This window comes from Pteropus medius, unplaced genomic scaffold, assembly GCF_902729225.1.
Source record: "Pteropus medius unplaced genomic scaffold, Ma_sr-lr_union100, whole genome shotgun sequence".
Taxonomy (NCBI): Eukaryota; Metazoa; Chordata; class Mammalia; order Chiroptera; family Pteropodidae; genus Pteropus; species Pteropus medius.
In genome coordinates this window covers 12,571,317-12,590,499 of record NW_024340701.1, presented here as the reverse complement: position 1 = coordinate 12,590,499, position 19,183 = coordinate 12,571,317, and the positions used below count along the sequence as shown (strand labels likewise).

At 38.2% G+C, this 19,183-nt stretch overlaps 1 protein-coding gene across 1 annotated transcript in view; it reads left to right on the top strand.

Annotated features, from left to right (window-relative positions):
- The window catches only part of CUNH1orf87 (chromosome unknown C1orf87 homolog), a 64,693-nt gene extending 48,906 nt beyond the window's left edge, over positions 1–15,787 (top strand). Inside the window, 4 exon segments of the mRNA XM_039887778.1 lie at positions 353–417; positions 5,256–5,341; positions 8,672–8,879; positions 15,351–15,787. Coding sequence (XP_039743712.1) covers positions 353–417; positions 5,256–5,341; positions 8,672–8,879; positions 15,351–15,511 — 520 coding nt within the window. The 3' untranslated portion in view covers positions 15,512–15,787.
- The last annotated feature ends 3,396 nt before the right edge of the window (positions 15,788–19,183 follow it).

Below are 19,183 nucleotides of genomic sequence, written 5' to 3'. Positions count from 1 at the left end.
CTGAATAGTTACCAACCTCATGGCCAGAGGCAACTGACACATCAGCCAGAATTTCCTGTAGTTCCCTGATTTCTGGACTATATCTGCTGAAGCCTGACCTTGAACCTAGCAGCAGACATCAACCTCCCTTCTACTAGCCCTTGAAGTCATTTTGTGGGCACCTAATTTCTTATATTAAAGACCCTACTCGTAGAGATATATAAAGGAGTTTTTGTTTCCTACGTTGCTTCCCAAATGATACACATACCAAAAAGTCTCTTCAAAATTATCAATATAAACTTCAAGCTTCATTGCACATTCTTTCAAAGCAATGATATTGACCACCAATATTATGTCTCCTTTTCTTGCACAGATGGCAGAATTTTGTTGCGTTGTTGAGCAGAGCTTCCTTTGATTTGTCATCTGATTTGCCTATAGGTGAGTTCGGTAATATTGTTCCTCAAAGGATCTCCCATTTCCCAGAACTACTGGTGACTCTGCTGCTTAACTCTAGCTGTTTGTTGGGTTTGATCTCAATGCTCCCAGAAATGTAAATGGATCACCAGTGAAGAAAGAAATGAGAGTGAGAATTACCTTAATGGCTATTCTTTTAGGCCGGTTGGATCATAAAAGACATAACTCTTCAAGTTTTATTACATCATGAAGCATTCTCTAGTGATAGCTATTTATGGTGAGTTTAACACACTTGTAGAAGCTGGTGCTATTTATGAGAACTTCAGCTGCACAGTCCCTTAGATCTAGGAATCCCACAGCCAGGTAATTATCCTACTGATATCTCACAAAAAACTCTCCAAGATTTATATATATGTTTACTGCAGAAATTTTTAATGTTTTAAAAATGGAAAAAATAAAAAGATCTTTCAGGGACCATTTAATTACATTACAGTATATCCAGTTGATAAAACTGCAGCTGTAAAATAACAAAGCTGGCCTGATACAGGAAGATTGCCAAGATATATTAAATGAAATTATAAGAATGAGTTGGGCAAAATATCTAACAATTAGCATTTTAAAAATTACAGGTGAAAAAATATGCATTGATATTAATCTGCTGTCATAATTTCTCTATTTACTATATCTACCAACCATTTACTGATTACCTTTTGGATCAAAATGCAAAGTACTGAGAGTTTGGGGGAAGGCAGTATACCAGTTTGTATTGCAGCAGAAAAACAGAAAAATTACTAGGTATGTCAAATGGAATTTACAACAGGGAACTGAGGGATTGGTTCTAAAGTATTGGAAGACCAAAAGAACAAAGAGAGGATGGTGAGTGTATTCATTTCCTTACGGCTACTGTTACAAATGACCACAAACTGGGTGGCTTTAAAGAACACGAATTTGTTCTCTCTCAGTTTTAGAAATCTGAAATCAATCATGTCAGCAGTGCCATATTTCCTGCGAAGACTCTAAAAAAGAATTCTTCCTGGCCTCTTTCAGCTTTGGGTGGCGCTGGGCGTTACCCTCCTTCCAGCTTTGGGTGGCTTGTGTTTGCCTAACTCCAAACTCTGCCTTTATCTTCACATGGCCTTCCACCCTCTGTCTCTTTTGCATCTGTTTCTAAATTACCCTCTCCTTTTTCATATAAAGACACCATTCTTCATTGGATTTAAGGCCCACCTAATCTCTAACTCATTGAAACTAAGCTTGGAGCTGGAACTGGCGGTCATTCCTACCAAATCACAGCACTGGGATGGGGAAGAGTAGTCTGCACAAAGCAAAATATAGCCGTTATCACTATAGGGGATAATGAAGGGAGTAATATCAAAGAAGGAATGAATGCTGAGAAGCCAAAAAAAAAAAAAAAATCAACTCCAGTCACATGCATGGCCCAGGAGGTCCTTCGGTTCCATGAATATTTAACCCACTTCTCTTTTCATTCTGGGTCAGCTAGGCTCTCTTCTCACCTACAGCTTAAATGCACCAAACACTCCTCCCTGGAGATTTTTGCGTCCGCCATAGCTTTTTCCTGGAATGCTCTTTCCCCAGACACTTGCATGGCTTTCTCCCTTGTTTCTGCACTCATGGTTCTATTTAAATGTCATTTCAGAGAGGGCTTTAGCTAATTTCTTATCCAAAATATCAACTGCCATTACTTTCTTTGCCCATAATTTGTTTTAGTTGTGTTTAAAACATTTATTACTACTTGATATTATTTTACGTACCTATTTATTTGCCCTCCCCACTGGGTTGCGCACTCCATAAGAAGGTTGTCTTGTTCATTGTCACATCATAGTGCCTAGAAAAGTGCCGAGCATATGGTAAGCGCTTAACAAATAATTGTCAAATGAATGAATGAGAATCCCAGAGCTAACCTTACTTCTGTTGTCATAAGCAGGTAAGTGAAATTTTCATTGCCTCGGTTTCCACATCTGTCAAATGGAGGTAGTTTCTACCTCACACGGTTATTCTTTAGATTAAGACATGTGGGGAATGTCTGGTATATATAGATATTTAATACATATTAGTTTCCTTCTCACAAAAGCTTCAGTGGCCAGAAGCCATTATTTAAGTCAGACGTTATCTACCCTAGCTTCACTTTAGAATTACTTTGGGAATTCTTCAGATATCCTGAGCTGGGCCCTAGAGATTCAGATTTAATTGGTCTGGTGTTACACCTAGGCATTGGTAATCTTTAACGTTCCCCAGATGAAAGCATATTAGCAGCCAGCACTGAAGACCACTAATTTCAAGTCATTAGTGGGGGAAGGGGGGCGATGGGAGCCTTGGCTGTATAGCTGTCAGAATCCACTGGAAGCCCTGTAAAACCTGGCCCTTCCAACACCTGGAAATCTCTAGAAGCCAGCTTGGCTTATTTCCTCCAGTGCAAATCTTCAACTGGCAGACTAGACAGATGGTTATTATTTATCTTTGCTGCTGTGTTAGGAAAAAAAAAGCTCTGCCTTGGGGTTTCTCAAACAATTTTTACACGTGCAAATCATTATCGTTTTATATGCTTATAGGAATTAGGAAGAAGACAGGGAAGGTTAAAAAACACCAAGGAGACTAGCATGTATTTTCCCCTAATGGAACTTTTAGAAGTGCAGACAGTAGAAAGAAACCAGACTGGGACAAGTCTAGGTTCTAGATCTGTACTAAAAGGGATAACACATATGAATAGTGCTCAGGAAAATGCCTGGCACATTGTAATTAATGTTAAGTCCTCTTCTCTGAGGAAACTAGATTTGCTTAAGGTCATAAAATAATAACAAATAGTAAATCTTTGTATTGAGCATCTTCCCTGTAATTTTATTTTAAATCTCCACACTCCAAATCTGCAAATTGCTGGTATCATCCTGCTTTCACAATCTGACAAAATTAGGATCCAAAAGCTTGCATCTGGTAAAGAGAAGAATCAGGATGAGCATTCAGGTCTGACACCAAAAGTCATCTTTCTGCCCTTATGCTATATAGTGTTTCCAGAATCCCTTTAACTCTACAAGTCTATGATTCACAGTAATTTGAATCTTTGTTCACTTACAGGAAACAGAAAGCTTTCTTTTCACATATTGGGTGAAATAAGCGGGGGCCAGTGCTACTAGGTGATGATGGGTTCCCATGACAACTTAAATTTCAGCAGATTAAATTAGATCTGCCTGGAAGGGGCTGCCCTAACTGGCTGTCATCATGATCCTCATTAAGCATCTATTAAGTTTTACTCTACATAGCATCTGAGTTAGGTATGAGAGGATGAAGAAATATAGAGAAAATTCCTTCTTTCCTAGGGCCTGAAAAGGAACTGAAGAAACTAATCTATATATTTAGTGATTTTATTTTCTAAACTCCAAATTAGAGCACATGGTTATTCATTTAGTCAACAACCAGGCATTGAGTACTTATTTGAATGCTGAGTGTGAGGGTTTCAGAGAAGATTATGAAATCACATTGTTTTCTCCATCAAGAAGCTGAGGGAGAAGATTCATAGCAACTCATGGGTACAGTGTTAAAAGTCTAGTAAAAGGCTTTTTAATTTGATAGGTGATTTTATTTATATAAACATCCTAACATAGATAACTCTATTAGTTAACATTTAGTGAGCACGTGCTATGTTCCAGGTATTTGCATTACATTTTCTAGTTCATTTAATAACCTATAGGTGGCATTATCCCCTTCTTACAGAAATGGAAACTGAGACACAAAGAGAGACAGAGAACTTGCCCAAAGTCATGCAGCTAATAGAGAAAGGAGCCAGGACTCAAACCCAAGGCATCTGGCTTCAGGGGCTCTACTCTCTACCACCATGTTACAACTGTGGCCCTCTCTCCAACTTTTGTTTAAAATGTATTGATTGAACCATTTTTACTGAAAATAGACCCAACTCAGAAGCAATATGTATTTGTTAATGACATATTTAAATTTTGCACTAAATATCGAAGCTGAAACACTCAGAAATCTATGCTGTGTGGTCATCACACAGAGTTTTAAAATACATGAATAAGTCGTCAAGTCTGATGGAAAGTGCTGAGAGATGAATGAGTGATATCCACAATAAGCCTTAGAGATTTCAGCAGAAGGTCTTCATGTCTTTTTCCTGCATCCTAAGGAAATTTCTTCTATTCATGAAGATAGCCAACTGAGCAAATCGTACTTGGACAGTAGAATCCCTGGGTTAGGGATGCTGTTCAAACCTCTTCCCACACAGGACCTCTGACCAATGAAAGGAACAAGAAAAGGAGAAGACAAAAGTTTCACCTGATCCTTTAGGCACACACCTATGTAGAAAGAGGGGAAGTCCCTGCTTCTCTGTTAAGAGGCAGGGCCACCAGAAGAGCCCCCTTCCCACTCCCCAGACTATAAAAGACCTCCTGATTCCAGACGGTTCTACAGGCTATTGTGTCTCTGCTTATCTGGAACTCTCTGTTCCATGTGCACCCCAACCATTATTTTTGCCTGGAAACTCCTATTCATCCTTCAAGTCCCCAGTTTAAATGTCAGTTAGTCCAAGAAACTTTCTCTGATCCTCCACCACTCCCATGCATACCCCCAAAAAAGCTTAAATACTTTCACATTTTCCTTTGTTGTGTTTATGGTAATTTGTAATTAAATGATAATTTTGAGTAATTACTGAGCATCTGCCTCCCCTTTATGAGCTCCATCAAGACAGGAATCAGATCTTTCTAATCTACCAGTGTATGCCCACCACCTAACACAGTGCCAACCACATAATAGAGCCTCAACATCTTCTTTGCCTTGGTTTATACGTGTATGTATTAAAATGAAAAGACCAAACTAAACACTTCCACTTTTAATTTCAGATCCAGGAAAGACTGTAAAGGAAATTTCTGCCACTGAAGTGCAGCCTGAAGTTCCTGAGATGTCTCAAGGCAAAACTGAACATATGGTATGCACCTGTGTATACAGAGCTTGGGGAAGGGCTTCACCGACTCTTTGCCGTCTATTCTCAGATGCTCTGTGAGACCTGTGGGGCCCTCCCTTCTGGGTTTTTGATTTCCACCCAATGCCTTGATGTCAGATTGTCTTTGACTTTGAGATGCTCCTCCATCATAGAAGGGAGGCAGCAGAACTCTGAGAGTGTAGGCTGGTTCCTGTACTAGCTGGTATGCATGCAGAGACCTCTCATCACCACTTGGTGATGGGCCCGCCATCTGCCCCAAGAAATTGGTCCTGTAGCATGTGTACAGGTGTCCTTCCAAGCTTGTGACATATCCACCAACTGCCATCAATATAAAGGGTGATTAGGAGACCTAATTTAACATCTTAAGTCCAGCTTCCAGAAACAGAAGGTGACCTTTTCACCAGAGGTCACATTTTAAAATATAATGGGCTCTTTGATTTAAAAAAAAAAAAAATTCTGGCAAGCAGTTAAAATCTGTTTTAATATTCCTAGCACTTAGCCAGGAGAAGATGCAGACAGAATTGAAAACCAGCCTGAGTTTTTCTGTTGTTGTTTTTTTAAATGCCCGGATTAGAACATAATTCATCTTAAAATGACGGGAGGCCTCTTCATGCACTTCACACTTTGAAATATTTTAGAAAATAGTATCCATTTTGGCAAGCCGCTTGCCATGAAGAAACAACAGCAAATGGTTTTCTCCTTGAGTGTTAAGTCTGTTGTGAATAAGATTATAAAAAATATACTTTGCTCTTTTATTTTGCCTCGTTTGAGGATTTCACTGCATCTCTGCAATAACTGATTCTTCTCACATTCCTTTATAAGCAGCATTCATTATCCCACTTTTTAGAAAGGGAAATTGAAGCAGAGGTTTGGTAAAGTAACTTTCCTATTATCCCAGGGAAAATCATTCATTCATTCACTTATTCATTCAGTAAACATGTCTTGTGAACTAACTATGTGACAGCCACTAACCAGACCTTGAAAATACATAAATGACTATCTCACAAGCCCCATCTCCAGATCTCTGGTGGAGGAGAAAGGTTCCCTAACAAACAATTACAATATCCCATAGTAAGTGCAGTGATGGATAAAGGGGCTACAAAGAACCAGCCTTTCCCCAGCCTGGGGCTGTCAGGGAAGGCTTTCCACAAGAAGAGAAATATGACTTGGGTCTTAAAGGATGGGTAAGAACCCAACCAATTAAGACATAGGTGGTAAAAAGGGCTCTTACAGCTGAGGGAACAGCATGTATGTGGCATAAAGCAGTCTCATTATTTTCTGGTTTTATATGGCTGGAGAAAATGTATATATAAGTAAAAGTGAAAGAAGATAAACAAGAACAAGAACTTGAGTGGTCTTATGTGCCAAGCAAGGAATTGGGACTTCATTAGGACACAGTGGAACCAAAGCAGTATAAGTTGTATGAGTAAGTGAGTGAGTTGAGTGTAATTCAGGTCAATACAAATTTCTCCTTTTCCTATCTTTAAGTGGTCAAAGTGTTGAACTATCTGAAGAAATATAAAATTATTTAAAATCAGTTTCTCACATCCAAGAATCTCTTTGAACTCTCTAAAAGCATCCACTAAACTGTATGTAAATATGCATTTACCTGGGTAGATAATCTGAAGCTTTCATTGGATTTCTAAAGTGGCCCAAAGGTCTAACAAAAATTAAGACTTATTATTTCTTTTATAAAACTTTCAGCTTTTCCCAAAATTAATTTTATCAAAGTAGCATGTCTTTATATTAATCTCTTAAAATTTACTGAGTTGCTGGTTATCTATATGGATACAATTTCATATAGCATTCTATTAAACAAGTCTTCACATCCCCAGCAGTAGTTTAATCCATGTTTATTAACAAACTCAAAATGTGGCTTCTTATTGCAATTACTATTCTTTAGAGCCATGGTATTTTCATAGCTTATATGAGAGAAGTTTGAGATAAAGGTACAAAATTGGAGAAATTCAGATATTTGAAAGTTGGGGGAAACACAGATGGTATACAAAAGTTAGAGCCATAATTCTTTGGTAATACTATTTGGATTGTAATCAACAGAACCAACTCTACCAACTTAATATACTGGAAGGATAGAGAAGCATATTATGCTACCTAAGGATAGAAAAGTAACAATGAACTAAAATCAAGTACTTGAACATCATCATAACTTCCTATATCTTTTCTCACCTCTCCGCTGTCAGCTTCATCTCTCTCCTATCTCTATCTATCTATCTATCTATCTATCTATCTATCTATCTATCTATCTTTTATCTACTTATCTATCTATATGTATCATCCACTATCACCTATCTATATCTTTCTCAGCAGACCAAATTTTTCTCATCTCTAGTACACAGAGTGGAAAATCTGCTAAAGTACCCACTTCTCACACCAAATGATCTTCGTTTGTCTGTCTTTAGCTCTCACAAATACTTCCAAAATCACCAGAGACTGTGTTTACTGGCCCATTTTGCATTAACTGCCCAGTCCTGAACTAAATACTTAGACATACGGCGCTTATCTACACCACTATATGGGTTGGCAGGAAGGGCAATTCCTGGAAAAGTGGGGTTAGGCAGCTCAAACAATAGATGCCCACACTCTCTACATGATGGGCGAGAGAATGTCATGTAGCACTGCTGGGACTCGTTTGTCTACTTATTCTAAAAATATCTGTTTTTTACTGGACATGGGGTTAGGATACCAAGATGAGCTGGATAACCTCTATCCCCGTTCTAGTTTTGTGTCAGTCATTTACTATATGATCTTCATAAGTCATTTCTTCTCTCTGGGACTCAGCTTCCTTTATTAAAATAGGACAGACAGAAGTAGAAGTGTTTTATTGTCCATTATAATAAGACTACAAGCCTAAGATAATATCACTGTTATTTCAATTACTCTTCATCAAGAACTTCACACTCATGATCCAGAGGTTTTCTCACCAAGAAGTTGTATTCCCTGAAGCCGATCCCCCATAGTATAAAACAGAATAGATCATGAAAAGCCTCAGCCAGTTACAAAAACCTTTGCTTTGTACAAACCAGAAATTCAAACTGAATGAAGTCATGATATCACTCTTTTCCTTAAATAAAAAATGATAGTTAAAAAAACACTCAACATGGTAGTTTATATCCAACAAGACTTGGCAGATATGGTCCTGTGGCACTAAGGATTTAAAACTCGTCCTCCTAGCTTTGCAAAGCTAGACCTTGCAATAAATCTTACTAGTTGTGTGGCCTCATCTTTGGCCAGAAGACTGAAGGAGTTCTGAGTGGTGAATGTGTTGCCAGTCATATGTTTGTGTTGTTTTGGCAGAAAACTCCAGAAGAGGAGCTGCAGCCAGAAAACCTTCCTGCTGAGACTTCAGCCCCCAAAGATCCCCTGAGCTCTTTGGCCATCAGGCCAGTCTCACAGCCTTTTGTTAGTCCAATGATGAAGAACAAGTCTGAAGAATGTGAGACCTGGATTGACAGGTTTAGGAAGCTGGAAAATGCCCTCTACCTGTGTGATCTGAGTAACACAGGTGAAGTGTGAAGCTTAGAGTTGATAATGCCTTTCTCTTTCTGTTCTGGTCTAAGAGTGGATCTCATCTCCTTTCACTTCTTAACAAATACAATTTGTATATAAACCATGTGCCTGGCACTGTGCTAAGCACAATCAAGAGATGTAAAGATGAATTAGACATGTATTCTTCACCGTTGCTTAGTTTCTCTGCGTCTCTGATCGTTCCTCCACTCTATCACCTGAGTCTAACCCACAATCCAATCTTGTTCTTCTAACTGAAATACTTCAGTGTGCCTACTTACAAGATGAACTCCAAAACTTCTTAGCAAGGCAAAATCTGGTCTCTGTCCACCTGACCATTCTCTTCTCCTTCAATTTTATTCTTTCAGCATTTTTTACCTAGTCATAATGAATAATCTGCCTTCTTAAGACTAGCCTTGCTTTCTCCTCTGACTTACTTTTTCTAACCTTCATCTGAGCTGTCTGACTCTCCTCTACCTACCCACCCCATGACAACTCCCCATCTTGTCCACCTGGCTAATTAATGCCTAAAATTTATATGTTGGAACTCAAGCTTTACTCCTCTGAGACTCCTCTGATTTCCCCAAATAGATCTAGGCTAACCTTTACCTGGCCTCTCAGAGTTCTTTAACATCCATTATCATATTTGATATATTGTATTTTTTATTGGGTGGGCTTAGAACTATCTCACCAGTAGACTATATTCCTTTTTTATCCCTAGCACCTTGCATAATTCTGTTTAACATTTTTTTGAGGCAGCAAATAAATGAACGAATGTACATAAACAACTAAATCCAAGATGAAAGGTGGTAAAGCCATTAGGGTATGCTATGTAGACATTCAGAAACAGGAGAATTCCTTCTTAGTGAAGTGATCGGGGAATGAATCATAATGTGAATGGATCATTAAAGATAAAGCACAATTTGTACATAAAGGAATGAAATCAAGGGCCCTGTCTGGCAAAGGTACAAGTTGGCCAAGTAAAGTATTATGTGTGAAGCTCAAAGAGTTTAGTTTGGATAGAATGTAGAGATTATTAAGAATAATAATAATTTAATGTCAACTGTAATTTAAAAATAAAAGTGATATATTAGTTTTAAAATTAAGAAAGAAGACCATTAAATGATAAAGGTAGAGATATGAGAAGGGACCAGATCTAGGAAGCTCTTAGATGCTGGACCAGGAATTTGGATTTAATTCAAAGACAGCGAGTTACACTGAGAGTTTCTAAGCAGGGGAGTGGTATGATGAAGTATTTTGGAAAGACTCTTAATGGCTGTGAATGAATAAAGGAGAAAATGAAAACAAGAAAAGAAAGACAATATTGCAATGTTTAAGTGAAAGAGAATGAAATCCAGAACTTGGAGATTTAGGGAATGAAAAGGAAAGAACATACACAAAAGCACATGGACTGAAACTGCTGTATTTAATCACATACTGTCATTCACAACAAGGTAGTGTATTAAATGGAGAATCTAAAAACATCGAACTCGGAGAAATGAAGAGTAGAATTGTGGTTGCTAGGGGAAATGAGGAGATGTTAGTCAAAGGGTTCAAACTTTCAATTATAAGACGGATAAGTTTAAAGAATCTAATGTGCACTAGTTAATAATACTGCATTATATACTTGAAAATAGGTATGAGAAGAGAGCTTTAATGTTCTCACCATAACAACAGCAGCAGCAAAATGGTAATTATGTGAATAAAAGATATTAACTAACCTACTGTGGTAAACGTTTTGCAATATATACATGTATCATATCATCACATTGTACACCTTAAACTTACACACTGTTATATCTCAATAAAACTAGAAATAATTTCTTAAAAGAGGTATTGCCCACATTAATATTCCCTAGAATGAATCATCTAACAATAGCAATGCTTATATTTTCATTCTCTCTGTTGTTTCATTTTGTTTTGAATTTGCAAAGCAAATTAATTCAAGACTACATGAAGTGTAACTACCCCACAATACCAAGAACTCTTAATAATTATACCAAAGAGAGGGGAAATTTTTAATAAAAATTTATTTAGCTGAATTAGAAAATCATTTTTTAAACATCTATTATGAGCCTAGCACTGTGCTAGAGGCTGGACCAGGAGGGAAACGAGAAAGAATGAGACGTGGTCTCTGGCCTCAAGGAGCTTTAGGTAAGAAGGTAAGACAGAGAGACTGGCAATAGTTCAATACCAATATTATTTTTAACACAGCATACAGTAAAGTATTATAATTAAAGAGTTAAAGAGTCCAAAGGAAAGACAGAAGAGATGTAAAGAAGTACATCATCTAATGTGAGCCAGAGCACTCAGGGCTCCATGCAAGACAGCTTGAGATTGGCCTTGAGGAGAGGTAGACTTTGGATGGCTGGGTAAAGCATTCTGAGTTCAAACCACCTTCTGCAATATTAGAAGGTGGGAATGAATATGATGAGGAAGGCAGTGAACAAAACAGGACTGGAGGTTCATGTTCAAATGGATAGTGTAAGGTGAGACTCTATTGTGAATCCCGAGGATGAGGGTGGGCTTCATTCTCTACCCAGTGTCCAACAAAGGTTCAATCAGAAGAGAACACAATGAAAGTTGAAATAGATAATTTAGGGAAGATACTGGAAAAAAGGAGATCAAAAGGTTATTGAAATAGTCATGAGTCCAGGTATTCATACCGGGACTATGAGAGTGCTCATGAGATTGCAAACAAAATTGAAACAAAACAAAAAACTGAGTAGAAAGAAAAGACATTTCTAAAGAAACAAATGCTGATTTGGGATGATGGATGATGGATTATAAATCCAGTTGCTAAGAGACTCCCCAAAGACTGAGACCTTTCTCATACTTTTGAACTGTTCTGAGGAAAAAACGGAGTTTTATTGACTTTGGAGGCAGATTCCAGCAGATTTGAAATGCCTTTCTCATGGCCTCTTCACTATTTATGCCTGTTTTCTCTGTTTCTATGAAATTCATTAGTTCCTCAGCAGCCAAAGACTGTGTCAGGCAGATCTGAGAACATCTATAACTATCTTTAGTGAGGGAAGGGGCTAACCAGGTCATCTTGTTGGTTTACCAACCACAGTATTTAAAAGACCACGTGGCCCTCTCCGGATGCTGGGCAGATGGTACTTGCTTTGCCCACTGATGAATCACTGCTCTTTGTTATATGCAAGGAAATATGTAGGCTGGGGTGTTCTCCATCCAGGACAAAGACAGACCATCCATCATCAACTTAGCGTTTCTGGGAACTGACTTTGTGTTTATTCTCTAATGGGAGTTGTCAAGAAGATATCCTTGAGAAGAAATAAGGAATGACTATGAATAACTGGTCATGTTTTCTAAAGAAAGAGGGTAGTTGAGATAAATATTTGGGTGAATGGTAGATTTGGAAGTTTCCCAGTGAACTACAGTCTAGATAGAAAGTATTTTAGAGTTCAAGGAAGCAGAATGCAATAAGAGCCCTCACGGACATTCTCTGCATGGGTCTGGATTTTACATACCCTGTATCGCTAACTCCTTACGTTGACCACATGCTGAAGGGACTGATGTCCTTATTTGCTGAGGAGAAAGCCAAGCTCAAAGTGATGAAATAATAGTCAGTAAAAAGTTGAGCCATAATTCAAACTCAGTTCTATTGGAATTCCCATTATACCAAATTTCCATGACACACCAAAAAGGGCATGAGATGTTTTCGTTGTTATTTTTCAATTACTGTTGACATACAATATTATATTAGTTTTAGGTGTACAACATAGTGATTAAACATTTACAAAATTTACAAAGTGATCACCCCGAAAAGTCTAGTGCTCATCTGACACCATACATAGTTATTACAATATTACTGACAATACTCCTTATGCTGTACTTCACATCCCCGTGACTATTTTTATAATTGGCAATTTATACATCGTGATCCTTTCCTCTTTTTCATCCATTCCCCCAATGCCTCTCCCATCTGGCAACTGATTTGTTCTCTGTATCTATGAGTTTGTTTTGTTTGTTCGTTTACTTTGTTTTTAAGATTCCACATGTAAGTGAAATCATATGGTATTTACTTGTTGCTTTGTTTGTTGCTTTGTTTGTTTTTACCAAAAGACTTGGATTCAAGTCCAGACTTCACCAATTTCTGAGCCTGTTTCCTCATCTATAAAATAGGATTGATGATAATAAAACATACCTCCCAGATTTGAGAAAGGATCAAATGATGTTTGAAAGTTCTTTGTAAACTGTACAATGAAGTAGATGTCAAAGAGTTTATTATTTCTTCATTTTAATTCTTGTGGGTGAACAGGCTTTCCAACACTAAGATGGATTGTGAGGGTTATTTTATGTAGCTGTCCTGGGCAGCCCTTAATGAAAGTAAATTAGACAAATACAAATTTCAATCAGTGGACTTTTGTTTGACAGTAGGAATCTCCTATCTTTTCTAAAGCTTAGAAAATAGTAGAAAATGCCTTCCCCCTCCCCACGCACACCAGTGGTGAATACTAGATGCTTTTTAACATTACTTTTAATTTCTAATTAAAATATACAATATGTATAAAAATAATTTCTTCTTAAAATATATCATATTTTAAGTAATGTTGATAATATTATTATAATTATCCTATATTAATACCTGAATTAATGAGTGCTTACTAGTTCTGGGCATTTTGCTAAGCACTATTTTACTGATTTTCTTACAATTTAATTATCCCTATTTTACAGTTGAAGAAACTGAGGCTCAAAATTTTAAAATAATTTTCCCAGTCAGACACTTACTCCAAAGCCTATGACGTATATTTCCAGAGGCAGGATATGAGGGAGTGTCCCGAGGGGTCAAACCTAGGCCAGAGGAAGAAAAGCCACCTAATCCAGAGATCTGCAAAGATGCATCCGCCAACTCAAAGAGATTTCTGCGACAAAAGGGCCAACATCTTAACAGGAGCAAAAGACAATAAACCTAAATAGAATAGACAACAAATAAACTAAGATAGGATGAGATGGGATAGGTAAGGATTATACAGGACAGAATAAAAGTGAATGGAATAAATTGCATTAGGGCCCCACCTGTCTGTAGCCCACTGTCAAGAACATCTATTAGAGGAGACATCAGAGGGGGAACATCTTGCTCAAGAGTCCTTGTACATTTAAATACAAATAGTACTTGAAAGCTTAAACAGAGATGACAGGTATCCACTAGAACTAACTCTCATGGGCTAGAAGTAGCTTTCCACAAATGACCAGGGGACTGCCTCTGGATACTTAAAGAAAAAATTTTACAATCATTACAATCATTATTAAAAATTTTACAATCATATATGCAGTCTGCATAAGTACAGGAGAGTAGAAAAGCAACATACAAGAGACGTAGCTTTCATCCCTATAAAAGATATTTAAAATTTTTTTCATTGACACCTGTAGCATAGATCTTCACAATCAAGGAACATATTTAGAAAATAATATGAGCTCTACTTGAAACGATTTCTTCCTTCTCATTCTATAAACTAGTGGAGTGATTTAATGCATGGCCTTGAGCAACCTTGGGTTTCATTTCCATGCCTCAGTTTCTCACTCTGTAAAATGGGTTGTCATAAGGACCAAATGAGTTAACATTGGTAAAATGCTTGCAGGGGTACCTGAAACATGATAAATTTTATATATAAGTACCAGTTATTATTGTTATTGTTATTGTATTTTAGTTAATTTTCTGCATATCTAATTGCCCCAACTGGTTGGGTAACAGACACTTCTCTAAATCCTGTATATTCCCAAGCTCAATATCTGACACATGTAAGTTCACAATTAGGGGCTTATGAATGAGTTATTGATCTTGGCTGATGCCATAATCTACACTTAAACTCTTCTCCGCAACTATCAAAATCTACTTAATTTTATCGTGGAAAGCACATTGACACTGATATATATCACACATGGGTACAAGCATACGTTCTGTGATGGTAAAGGCCATCCTTATTGCACAGATTCAGACTCTGAGCCACAAGAAGTTACATGATTTACCTGTGATTACACAACAAGCTAGAGGGAATCACAGTAAAATACATTTCCAGAAAATTCAAAAATGTGCTGTTTAAATCCTGCATGTTTAGAAATATGTTTTCATAATTCACAGATAAAAGTAAACCAGAACAATTAGAAATTATTTTTAGCAGGTACCCCACCTGCTTCAAAAACTGACCCAAAAGTTTTACAACTACAAAGAACAAGCTTAAATTGCTTGAGAATCTACCTATGAATTTTATTGGACCCCCATCTCCTTTCCCCAAAGTCACCCTCAAATTGTTCTTGATATATATTATGCATAGCTGGACTGGAAATATCTTTCTAGGATGTTAACTGATTTTTACAAAGCTTAAAGTTTCAAAATATTAGCATTTCATGTTTTCTCTGAAGTCATTTAAGCTAACTCATTATTTTTTTCTTTTTTGTTTTTTCCATCCTCTCTTAAAAACTTCTCACCCACCCAACCTAATCACAGGAGTCCTAGAGAAGGAACGAGCCAGACGCCTCATTCACAACTACAATCTCATTTACAACCTGTCCCTGAGCCCTCGGAAAATCGACCAGGCCTTGAGGAGATTTCGTTCAGGAGAAAATATGCTCTTGGAGCCAGCACTCCGATACTTAAAGGAGCTATGATAACAAGCCCATATTGTGAGAACAGATGTTTCCTTTATCTCCCTTTTTACCCAGACACATGTTTCTCCCCAGCCTGAGTGTAGTTGTGGAAGCACTGTCAGAGTTGAGGCTGATGTAGCTATTGTAGATGCTTTGGACTTGGACTTGGTTTCTGGCTGTGATGCTTGCTCATAAGAAGCTCGATGTGATATAAGAAAACCAGGTTTTCTCTTCGGAGGTGGCAAGAACCCAATTTCTTTAAATCTCCTTTTATTCTAATAAAGCTTCTTATTAATATTACATATTTTTTTCTACATTGCTGATCAAACTTTGCAAACCCTGCAATTCCATATAGTAAAAAACATGCCAGGTATTGTCAACTCCCAAAAATGCCTGTCACATAATGGACCTAAATGTGTCGTTTTTGGATGAGTAAGTCCGCCCTTCCTCTAGTCACTATTCTGAGAAGGATTTCCACATTATAAGAAAAATAAAAGTATTAGCAATATGTTATCTTAATACTAAGTAGAAGTACAATTCCAAGTGAGGTGTTCTGAACAAGTCCAATATTTCCTCTAGTACAAAACAAAAAGATGTTACACTGTCTCCAGGGATATTTTCCCAGACTACTGAATAGTTTTGAGGAGGAATTCCTGGGACAAAAAATTCTGGAAATAGGTAGCATCTTCTTTGCTCCCTCTGGCAGGAATATCAAGCAAAACTTTCCACCAGTTCTCGTAGTTCTTTTATCCTTCACACCCCTCCTCAACTTTGCACCTCCCATACAATACACTTACACACACACCACATCACATAGGTAGCATGAACTCATTGGAGAAACATTGGTCCGTGGTTTCAGATACAAATGTATTCCCAGTACCATCATTAATGCTGAGTGACCTGGATCCTGATTTTCACATCTGTATGGGAGACAACATGAAGGAGTAAGGTTCAAGGGAAAAGGCAAACAGAAAGGTCTCTGAGCATCTTCTCTGATTCATTTTATATAGTGGGGTGTCTCATAAAATCTTTTAAACAAAATCTTATGAACAAAATAATTTGTATCCACTGACATAAATGATCTCTAAGGGCCTTCTGGTCTAACCTGTTTTAGTTTTTATAATCCCTGAGTTGCCCAGAAAAATGCCTCTGAAGCAGACCAATCACCTCTCTAACATTCTAGAACACTTGGACCTGCTAGCTGCTTTTTAGGTCAGAGAATTAAGCAAACAGATGTGGCTTTCTCATGCTAAAAAAATACCAAATAAGGAAAATTAGAATGTTAGATCAAACAATTCGATATGCATTGAACAAGTAATATATGCCAAGAACTTGACATATTTTGTTTCATCCAACTCTGACAACTCAGTAAGGCAGGTTTTATGGCTCCATTTCACAGTAGAGGAAACAGAGTCTCAGGGAAGTGAAAAGAAAGCTGCTGGGTTGTGCCTCTTGATAACTGGCCAAAGAGATAGGGCATTCTGGAAAACACTGGCCCCATGATACCTAAGAAGGTCCTGGTATATTCAACATGTCTGTGGGGAAGTGTAATGGAAAACCAGTTGAGGTGAAGGGAGGCCCTAAACATGTAGCTGGGGTTATCACACTAAGTCATAAGGTCTTGAAGGGCAATGATTTTTCCACATGTCCAGCATCTAGTATAGTTCCTGATAGATGATAGCCCTAGCACCCACCAAGTCAAACAACTGGAGGAGACTCTATTGACACAGCATGAAAGGTGGCATCAAAGTTATGTGACTACAGGTCGTGCATACTATACTTTTGTAGTGCTGCCAAGTGTCTACTTCTAGAAGCGGAGTAGACTTGGCCGGATCTAGATCCACAGCTACTGCCCACCCACCACCACTACTTCAAGAGAGTAGAAAAAGAATAGGCTTTAAAACTAGCCCAAATCCAGCTCTGGTAATTTGTAAATTGTAGCTTTACTAAGTTGTTTAATTTCCCTGAGTTTCATGTTTTTCATCTGTAAAACTGGAGTAATTATATCTCTATAGAAGAGTGTTACAAACACTGAAAACCATGTCATTTAAACAATTCTTTGAATGTAGTAGAGATAGACCTTTCTTATGTCCCTTTAGCTGTTGAGCATCAGGAAGTTTGAACAACAGTTTGTGTGAGCTGGCATAGGAAGGTAAGGTTACGGCTACAGCAAAAGCTAATTTTGAGATATATCTGCCTTCTAGAGCCAAGTGATCATTGCTCTTGGATCATCTCCGGTCTGGGATTCTCCCCTGCATTACTCCAGGGCGCGTGTGCGTGTGTTTGCAAGACTTGTACATTGCAGAAGTAAATATTCATTAGCTTTTCTCTGAGTAAACATCAAAAGAACCAAAATTCAGTTTAGTCCTAGAGAAAAGCTTAGCTATCAAGCTGACAATGTGACAGCAGAGGTTAAATGAGGCCTGGCTGTGAGGCAAACCACTAGACACAAAGAGGAAAATGCTATGAGGTCATCATGCTTCAGAATATTATGACCTCTATACTGGGACTTCTCCATGGTTTGCTGATGAAAAATCTGTTATTTTTCTTTTTCTCATATCGGTGGTATTTAGTAAACTCCCTGTGGCTGTGTCATTGTGAACTTCTATAAACGCTGGGTAGAGGGTATCTGGTATCTGTGATCTTGATCAGATTGCCGAACCTTTCTAAATGGGTATCTGTGTGCAGTGAACTGGTTAATCTCAAATATGCCCTGAGACCTGGTGTCAACTATGTCTTTCCCAACTGTTTGAAACCTACAGCCTCTAAATATGGAAAGAGCACTGAAGATATGACAGAGGCTGGACCTCACCAGCTGGGCAGACTCTTTCTCAGGTGTGTGATGCTCAGAAATTCACTACCTACCCAAAAGAGTCATTCATATAGAAGGAGATAATGCTTGCAAACTGCCTAGCACTATGCCTGGCATATAGACATGCTCCATACAGGGATACTGGCTTACTACCTTATTCATACACAGTATTTTGGTTTACCCCATTCAATGGGCTAAATCATTAAATTCCTTTTCCAGGTACAGACACCTTCTAAGCCAACAGCTGGCTCACTGATAGTGGGATCCTGGAGTGCAGAGACCATGTCCTCCACATCCCTGCTCCTCATTCTCTCACCTGAGCTTACTCTTCATTGTAACACAGCTAGGCTGGCATTACTATGCCCATTGTACAGATGAGAAACTGAGGCTCAGGGTGGTAAATGTATTTGCATAAGGACTTACAACTCATGAGTGACTAAGCCAGGATAAGAATCCACTGAACGCTTCAAGTTCAACAATGTCCTCCAGGTCACAGAACAAATAACACACAGAATTCTCTTTACTAGGTGTGGTCTGTCTCTCCAGCAAATCTCAAAGTCACTCCATGCCAGGACAAAGGTCTTCTCCATCTTTGATCCCTAGCACAGAGCCCAGATTCACCACCAAGTGGGCACCTGGAAAACGTCTGTTGAATGGAGCCCTCACATGAACACTTTGAAAACTCAGCAGCTTTTGACCCTCTTCTATTTCTCCCTCTTCATCAATGCCTTCTGGGGACTGGAATAAAGGGTGTTTTCAGGATGCTTGGCGTGGTCTCTTCATATAAGCAGAAGCACAACGACAGATCGCGCCTTCCAAAGAGTTTGCTAAGTGCTCACTGACTCTTCAGAGGAATTTCCCAAGATCATTAAGAGAAACAA